The sequence below is a fragment of the Chenopodium album genome, chromosome 11, assembly GCF_948465745.1.
Source record: "Chenopodium album chromosome 11, dcCheAlbu1.1, whole genome shotgun sequence".
Classification (NCBI taxonomy): Eukaryota; Viridiplantae; Streptophyta; class Magnoliopsida; order Caryophyllales; family Amaranthaceae; genus Chenopodium; species Chenopodium album.
Genome location: NC_137844.1, coordinates 32,304,808 through 32,314,954, shown reverse-complemented (window position 1 = coordinate 32,314,954; position 10,147 = coordinate 32,304,808). Strand labels below are relative to the sequence as shown.

At 33.9% G+C, this 10,147-nt stretch overlaps 1 protein-coding gene across 1 annotated transcript; it reads right to left on the bottom strand.

Annotated features, from left to right (window-relative positions):
• Positions 1-2,767: 2,767 nt before the first annotated feature.
• On the bottom strand, positions 2,768-3,610 carry LOC145566513 (uncharacterized). Its single transcript, XM_081625909.1, has one exon. It carries the CDS (start codon positions 3,608-3,610, stop codon positions 2,768-2,770), a length of 843 nt encoding a protein of 280 aa, XP_081482035.1.
• Positions 3,611-10,147: the final 6,537 nt, after the last annotated feature.

Genomic DNA, 10,147 nt, shown 5'->3' with positions numbered 1-10,147 from the left:
CTCGTTACACCATATGACCGCTTATAAAATAACAAAATGATCTCAATAACATTAATCGAGTAATTTTTGACCGAAATATCCTTATAATACACTAATAAAGTAATTCCTATGATTGGCGATCACACGGTATGACCATACACATAAGAATTTGTGAAAGGAATATCATATTTTGTCCTACCTAACCATGTAAACATTTAGGATCGACACTTATTCCCATGGTACACACTAGCCATTTTTTAGGTCACTAGCTTACAATAACAAAAACAAAACAAAACAAAATATGATAACACCATTTGAGTCATGAAAAGATAATATTCCTTACGAATAAAAAACATGATATTATACCTAAGAGTAAGTGGGGATTTTGGAAGGGTTAAGAAACGAGTTTGGAAGGATTGAGAGACAAAGAATGAAAAAGTGATACAGGAGAACACATGTACATGGAGTTATGTGAGATGACAGAGTATATATTGACTACATAACTGCAATTTGAATATTTAAGATCATAATCATACAAATAAAAAGGGAATCCATGTAGTTAAGTATCCGACTTTATCTGTCCTCGAAAACTATTCCTTTCTGTCATCATTTTATACTATACTGAATTTCTTTGCTGTTATCTTACTGCCCTGCTGTCAGTGAGATGGTGAACTAGAATTCTTTCTCTCTCACATAGAATTTTGTGTGAGATTTGCATATAGTTTACTTAATTCAATTCATTCCTTAAACCCTACATGCTCTTGAAGGATGCACATTATTAGCTACAAATACTTATTCCGCGACATCTATAAATTAAAATCTAATCATAACAATTAATAATGATTACAATTGACAAAAATAATACATAAATTTTTATACGTGTCTTATCACACCATTACTTCCATATACAACTGTACAATAAATTAAGTAATTGGAGTTTGTTACAATAATGTTTTAATGGGATTACCTTAACAAATACTAGGGATCACCATGATTTAAATAGTGACATATATATATATATATATATATATATATATATATATATATATATATATATATATATATATATATATATATATATATATATATTTTAATAACTATGAGTCTGTTATAAACAAATAGAATTATTTTGGCTACATGATATGATTGAGCAACTAGTGTCCTTTTCTTTTTTTGTTAACGTAACTCACATTGTTCGTATAATTCATTGAGATTACACATATAATTAAAATAAAATTACGTTGCATCGTGCTTAAATGAGGTTACTATTATCAATTAGTAAAAAATGCGCTTACAAACAAAAGTAAATACATGATGTTCCTGGTCATACACGAACTCTAAAACTCTTTTAATCATATGAAAAGTTATTAAAATTCCATCAAATTAAATCTTTATTTGAATTAACATGATCACATGCGTGAACTGCCTAGACATCGTTAATCTCAACTTAGAAGCACATCCTTCAAATATATGGAAGTTAAAAAAAAAAAAAAAAAATAGAAATAATATAAGAGAATATAACAATATGTCAATATCAATACAGAATCCTAGTGCTTAGGAGTTCTTCAACATTTAGTGTAAATTACTCTCCCGTTCTTTTTGTTTTTTTCAACTTAAATAAATTTGTTATTTACACAGAAGAGTTTATGAGGCACTAGTAAGGTCTTAAGAGTTATTTACACAGAAAAAAATTTATATCCTTAATAACTTTAGCTGAATTAATTCAATAGATATCACCTTACAAATGAATTGAATTGTAATAATTTTATTGGCCTAGCAGCCTTTAACTAACTTGTCGGTTTAACATGACGGAGGAGTACAACCTTTTATTTTAGCTTCAATTTATTTATTTTTGGTATAGAGAGCAACAAGAACAACTGATGTAGACGAGATTTACAGGTCTTGTGTGCAGTATTTTAATTATTCAGTCTGTATACCTTGACTAATTAAAATATTTGTAGAATAATCTTAATAAATTATATTTTAAAAAAAAAATATTACGGTACAATACCTTTACCCTTCATTATGAATTATTAATCTTAAAGGAACACTTTCACTTAATTGAGAATTGACTATTCACTAGTAATAGATTTGATATTAAATCGTTTAACAAGAATGTTATCAACTGAATAATTTTGCATACTTGCAACCCATATATCTACTAGTTGTGAGTAGCATTACAAATATTTGTCTAATAATACCTGTTTAACAAGAACATATCTATTGAAAAACTGATAATTTATCTAATCTAAATAGAAAAAATCCTCTGAACCATGAGGAAAAAAAAAATTAGGACAAGGAAAAAAAAATCATGAAACAATTGTTATTGATGAAACATTATTTTATTTTTTTAACAGCTTATGTTTATAAAACATTGATATAATCATGAAAGAAAAAACACCCTAATCGTAAATTAGACGAAGTAGTTGCTTGTGAAACTTATATAACTCAAGAAAAAGGATATAAACCTACATTCTAATTTGTACAGCATTATACATAAGTATTCTGTAATTTAGAACTTTGTAATATATTTATTATAATGAGACTATATTATGAATAATATCATGATCTTTGGTAGATGAGAAAAGTCATTTATTGCTTACTAGATTTGGATATTATATCACGATTTCCATGTAATAAAATGGTTACCTTAATTACATGAAACTCACAAAGGGCTTATGCCCAATTCATCAAACTAATAAAACCAAAAATCACACTCTCTTCTAATTACATTAGAAGACAAATAAAACCCATTAACAAGCGCTATAATAATTTATCAATACGCATACTATTGAACCTTAGGGCTATCGCCTAGCCTAAGCTCTAGATCTAAGTACTCAAATTTAGATGCATATACCTTTGGCGCTGGTTCTTCAACCTTATCCAAATTATTTACGGCTGGTGGCGAAAATGTATCGAGCTTTCTTTTCTTTGATCCATTTGGTTCATCGCAGTTACCTTCAACTATTGCCGAGTAATCTAAGCTGATAGAACAACTGGGTTTATCTTGGGTCGTGCTGATCTTTTTGGATAAATCCTTGCTTCTTTCATTACTGTTAAGACAGAAAAACGCTAGGTCTGGTTTTTTTTGTTCTATGCTTTTGACATTAGGTAAATCCGTAAATTTCTGATCATGGTTAAGACAGAAGGATATGTTTTTTTCATGGCTTATTACTAAAGATGAAACAAGCTGAGATCTAGGATTACTGATCGTAGTCTGACCTAAAGAAGCAACAGATGGTTGAGATATAAAATTAGGGCTGGCCGCATCCTTGATATTATCTTCTTCTGTAGTGCAAGGACTTTTGCGACTAACCAAAGACAAACCGGAATAATTAGGATGATTGGGGTAAGATGAATTTCGAGGAGGATCAACTTTTTGATCTTGATGTATTGAGCTTGAAAACTGCTTGAGCCTCGCTCTATCTCTCCTATGAACATTCATATGACCACCTAAAGCTTGTGCAGACCTAAATTCTCTCCTACAGAAGCTGCAGGAATACGATCGCGGAGGCCATACACATCCTCCAAGCATCCCAGCCGCGTCTTCAGCAAAAGCTTTCTCTTCCCATGATTCATCATCATATTTAAGAGCTCGATCCGTTACCATCCAACATCGAGCTTCATCCATTAAACTTAACAAGTAGTATAGTATCAGAAATAAAAAAAAAAAAAAAAAATGAAATAAACAAGCACGATATTGGATTTGTAATTATACGAAAAGATAGAAATAATTCGAGTGATGAGATAATGAAAACCACTTTAGGGTATTTGTAAGGAAAATAATCGGGAGTGGTTGGACAAAATGGAACGACTAGACACGAATAGTTGCTTAACCTATGGCTGAAAATGTTGATTTTCTTAACTCTAGTCATTACAACACCTTGTTTTTCTGTTAATTTGCCTCTAAAATAGTACAGTCATTGATTAACTATATTATTTCTTATATTTTGCATTGACGATACAACAGTACTGCTTGTGATTTGTGATAAAAGAAGAGAGTTTTGGAAGTTGCCAAACTAGTGTGGGTCATACCCAAGAATTACTTTGGTATTAATGCTTGTTACGGCATGTATTCAATTCGTCAGGTTATATGGATTTAGTGTAATATATCAGCCATCAGCTTGTTCCTAACCGCGCTTATAGACAAAATTACAGATTTAAATCTTTGTTGTAATAAGCAATTTACTTAAATATTGAGTCGTATTTGCCTCTGTCTTACCATTACGCTGTATTTTCTTACAGAAAAATTTATTGATGTTTTCGAATGATGTACATTTTTTTGTTTGCGTTACTAACTTTAATTTTCTTGATAACCATTTTTTTTTTTTAATCTGTTGTTTCCCTTTAATGGTATATTTGTTCTAACATGGGTGAATTAGAGCTTTGATTTTGTAAAACTGTGAATTTTAGCTTGATTTCATTAAACTCAAGAGCTGAATATTTATAATACAATCTTCCTTAGTTTCCTAATCCTACACAAACACGTACTGCTAGCCCAAGATAATTTATGAAAATAATATCCTATTAAATCTAGATAATCACCAAATAAAATAATATCAAATAATATTTCCTAGATATATCTTAATACCCCCTCAAGTTGGAGCATGAGGTTCGAAAATGCCCAACTTGAAAAGAAGATAGTCAAACTGAGCTTTCCCAAGAGGTTTTGTGAATATATCCGCCAATTGAGCCAAAGTAGACACATGTGACGATGAAACCAAGCCTTTATTTATTGCATCACGTATAAAGTGACAATCAACCTCGATGTGTTTCGTACGCTCATGAAACACGGTGTTCCTTGCAATATATGCAATGCTGACTAACTATCATGGAATAACTTAATCGCTTTAGGATGTTGAACACCCTAACTCAACAACAAACCCTTCAGCCACTTTAATTTTATTCATAAGTGATTGTTGCCATGGACCTGTACTCTGCCTCTAAAGAAGATGTAGAGACTGTAGGTTGTTTTTTAGTTTTCTAAGAAATCGGAAATTTGCCTAGGAACACTAGCCATTATGTCAACGAGCGTTGACTGAGGGGACTTGCCGCCCAATCTGAGTTACACCATCCCTCTAGTGTGAGCTTACTATCTAAACGCAACAATATGCCTTGTCCAGGAGATCCTTTTAGATAAGGAACAACCCTCAAAGCAGCTTCCCAATGCTCTATGCGAGGCTCTTGCATGAACTGTAATAGAATGTGAAAGGAGTAAGCCAGGTCCGGTCGAGTAACCGCAAGATATATAAGATGTTCCACAAGACGACGATATGCGTCGGGATTCTCCAACAATTCGCCACTAGCATGTGCAAGCCTATGATTTTGTTCCTTGGGAAACCCACTAGGCTTTGCTCCCAATAGACCTATTTCAGAGATAATATCTGTAGTATACTATCGTTGGCACAAAAATAATCAAGACGAACTAAACGCAACCTCAATGCCCAAAAAATTATTTAGAGGGCCAAGATCTTTAATTTTAAAACAATCACTAAGATATGTCTTGAAGGCCAAGTGCAGCGGAATCATTCCCTGAAATAATAAGATCATCCACATAAACTAAGAGATTATTTGAGTTTTTCCATTAGTGTATGTGAATAAAAAATAATCAAAGTAGGCTAAAAAAAACCATACCCTTTCAAAGCCGACACCAATTTCGCAAACCAACACCTAGGAGCTTGTTTCAAGCCATACAATTACTTGCGCAACCTACACACCAAAGCCATGCAACAATATATCAAAATAATTTTCAAATTAATGACAATCAATCAATCATACAAGTTTCACTCAAACCCTAACAAAACAACTACTTAAGAATCATCATCTAATCAACAAGCAAGAGAATTAAATCAAAACTCAACAAGTATGAAGAACAACTACACTAAACAAAAGTCAATCATCAAAATAAAAACAAACAAATATGAAAATAAACAAAGCAATAAAATGAGATAGAGTTAGAAATCCTCATTGATTGATCATGGAGATCTTCAATACAATCTCTCAAATAACCAATGACATCTCTCACTTTCTTGCTCTAAATCTACTCCTAAACTAACCTTCAAACTAGAGAGAGAAACTCTCAACTAAGCAAAAAATTATGATGAAAATTATGTCCATAAAACCCCTCTAAAAATCGGGTCTTATAGTATTTATAAGAGGCGGGAAAACAAGCTCGAAATGAACCTGGTAGAAGGGTTTCGCGCCCGCGCAAGGTGGCCTGCATGCCCTCTCCTCCTCGATCACGCTCGCGATAAATTGGTTAAGGAATGGACCTCGATTGGGCTCCCGCACTCCCTAAGCAGGATATTTCTTCAGTGCATGCATGATGTGAATGGTGTGCCCCTCATGATAGTCACTAAGCATGGCAAATTAAAATGGACTTGATGGTCGATTCAACACCATGGTCTCATGAGAGCGCAGTTTGAGAGCACATGAGGTAGAACTTGGAGCATGCCACTTTCTTACTTCTTAAACTTTCCCAATGCTGCAAGCTTGCTCCAAAGGCATCTTCCAACTTAATAAGCCACCAATATCAAGACCCTAACTTCGTACAATACCTATAACCACGAAAACAAGACAAATAAAGGAGAAAACACTAGAAAAACCATAAAAACACAAAATAAGAGGGAAAAAGGAAATTAAAGAGAAAATGCATAAAACTAAGCATTTATAATTGAAGAAATCCATGAAAAGAAGGTAAAAACAAACTAAAAAATCATCAAATGAGTTCCATTTATGACATTAATCAGAGTTTCCTTGAGTTAGTAGGTTATTATAGGTGATTTGTTAAGGATTTCTCGACAATTATAAGGCTTATGACGAGCTTGATGAGGAAGAAATGTAAGTATGAGTGGACTCCAGAGTGTGAGATGGGTTTTTAGACATTAAATGAGAGGTTGACTATAACACCTGTGCTAGCCCTGCCTGATGGAAGTGAGCAATATGAGGTGTATAGTGATGCATCAAAGTTTGGGTTAGGTTGCGTGTTGATGCAAAATCGAAAGGTGATTGCTTATGCCTCGAGAAAGTTGAAGCCTTATGAGGTGAATTACCGACCCACGACCGGGAGTTAACCGCACTTGCCATACGGAGTGACGCCTAAGAGATTGAAGTATATAAAAGGAGTTGAATATGAGACAATGATGATGGTTGGAGTTGATTAAGGATTATGACTTGAATATCTTGTATCATGAAGGGAAGGCAAATGTAGTGGCTGACGCATTAAGTAGGAAGTCAATTCATGTGGTTAATGCGATGATTCTCCCGAATCAATTATGTGTGGAGTTTCAAAAGATGAATTTGGAGGTATTGAAACAAGGAGAGGTAGAGAAAATGTTGAGTGTGCTGTTAATCAAACCGTCGTTATATGATGAGATTTGAGAAAGTCAACCTGGGGACGAGAAGTTGAACAAGATTAAAGAGAAGATCGAGGAAGGACAAATATAGGACTTTTCGATAGCCGATGATGGGAGCACGTGATTTAAAGGGCGATGGTGTGTTCCTAAACATCGAAATGATTTAAAGAAAAAGTTGATGGTAAAGGCCCATAGTTCTCCTTATTCAATGCATCCCGGAGGGGATAAGTTGTATAAGGACATGAAAAAGACGTTCTGGTGGCCGAATATGAAAAGAGTGGCGGAGTTTGTGGCTAGATGTTTCACTTGGAAGTGGGATTCGATTTCTATGGATTACGTGGGAGCTCTACCGAAGACTCGGGCAATTTAGGTCATAATGGATCGATTATTGAAGTGTGCAACGTTCATACCCATGAAGAGTATATGGTCAATGGATCAATTAGGAAGAGCGTACGTGAAGTTTGTAGCGAAATACCATGGTGTGCTAAAGGACTTTATCCTAGATAGAGACTCAAGGTTCTTATCCAACTTTTGGCAAAGATTACAAAGGCTGTGGGGACTAAGTTATTAAGAAGAACTATATTTCACCCCGCAATCGATGGTCAAATAGAGGGAACAATAAAGACTTTGGAGGATATGTTGCGATCGTGCATTATGGAGTATCAGGGTTTGTGGGAAGATCATTTGGACTTGATAGAGTTTACCTTTAAAAACAGTTATCACGCAAGCATTAGGATGGCGCCATTCGAGGCTTTGTATGGCCGAAAGTGTAGAAGCCCGATATGTTAGGACGACATAAGTGAGACTGTTATACTTGGGCCAGAACTGATCGAGGAGACTGTGAAACAAGTTAAAATGATTCAAGAGAAAATAAAAGCTGCACAAGATTTTCAAAAGAGTTATGCATGTTTGAAGAGAAGGGATGAAAGGTACCAAGTGAGAGAGAAAGTCTTATTGAAAATATCTCCAATGAGTGGAGTAATGAGGTTCGGGAAAAGAGGAAAGTTAAGTTCGAAGTACATTGGCCCTTACGATATCATCCAAAAGGTGGGAAAGATAACTTATAAGTTGGATTTTCCTAGTGAGCTATAAAAAGTTCACAACGTGTTCCACGTACGACAAATTCGGAAGTACATACCAGATGTTTCCCATGTCTTACAGCTTGAAACCATTGAGATGGATGAGAACTTGACTTATGAGGATATGCCTGTGAAGATTTTGGATAGTAAAGTGAGAAACACATGGAACAAAGATGTTAAGATAATCAAGGTGTTATGATCAAATCATAAAATCGAGGAAGCTACTTAGGAAGCCAAAGCATATATAAGGAAAAGATACCCAAAGTTATTTTCTGAGGTTAGTAGTCGAGTTATGGGGGCGTAACTCCTTTTAGGGGGGTAGAATGCGATAGAGTTTCGCGCTTTTGTTATTTTTGGTTAATTTTGGGTCATTTAAAGTTTTTTTCCGTTTGAGTGACGACGGGAAAGACTAGGCTGTTGATATAACTAATCTTCCTATAGCCAAACAAATTTTATAACCACCTAACAAACCTAAATACAAGTATAGACGTAAGTCAAGGGTCGAACCACTAGGAATGGAGGTAAATGATATAGTCGTATGTTAAGTTATCCCGAAGATTACGTAATTGGTTTGGTTAAGCAAGAACTAATCAACACAACAATTCAAATATATTAATCAATATCACAAATACTAGGGAATTAGGATCCACATGCACTCACAATAGACATGCTAATTTGATAGGAGATTGATCAATCGAATAATGCGAGGAAAAATAGCAATTGCAATCAAAAGCTATTTCCTAGGCGTCAAACTAGGGGTCACTATGAATGAATATCTTAGGAATATCACAAATCAAGTTCAATTGATAAATGTAGTTTCCAAATCAATGTGTCGTATTAATGGAAAACTATAATGCAATCTAGCTTGAGAATCAAGGTTAGCTACTCCTCAACAAATCAAACACATGCACAATTTTTATCAACCAATTTAATAACAATATCAAATCAATTAAAGTTCCCCAATTAGCTATGATCTATCATTCATACATGCTTCACCACATCCTCAGCAAAGAATCTACTCACTATACATTGTAGAAATGAAGAACAGAACTAAACAAGTCATCAAAATCATCATCAACATTGAAATTAAATTATCAACAATCTAATCAATCAATCAACTAGAAATTCAACAAAATATCAAAATCAAACACTAAAATTGGATTAAAGAGAAGGAAATTCTTACAAAACTTTGAATAATATCAAAGAAAATTAAGATCAAGTGTAGCAATCATCAAATCATCAAGTTTCTCTCTTTAGAATCTAAGAACAAGAATTCCAAGCATAAACTTTCTATCTCTAAAACTTACAATTTAATTCAATCCTCTAATTTATTCTCTATTCATTCTCTCTCTAAAAATAGGAAGAAAATCTTGATAGGAATGGTGTCTTTCGAACAAATGTATTGTTTCGATAGAGGGTTCGTAATTATTAGAAAGCTAATTATTCGGTGAGGTCAAGTGATCAAAATGCCTAGGTGGAGGCCGCTTCCGATCAGTAATATTAATGAGTAATTAATATTACAGCTTAATCTTGACTGAACCCTTCGGATCACACCCAAGCAACAAATGATCCAACACGACGAATTAATTCGGAAGGAATTAATGAGTCTCTTAAGAAATTAATATTTAGACGTCGCAAATCGAGCTTGGAGCGTCGAAACCGAGTATCGTAAGTCGAGTCGAATTAATTAAAGACGAGATGGTAAAATCACTAATTAATCAACAATTTACCTAA

What these genes read in the sequence shown, in the direction of transcription:
- LOC145566513 (XM_081625909.1), bottom strand. Translation starts at nt 3,610, where the DNA reads ATGGATGAAGCTCGATGTTGGATGGTAACGGATCGAGCTCTTAAATAT.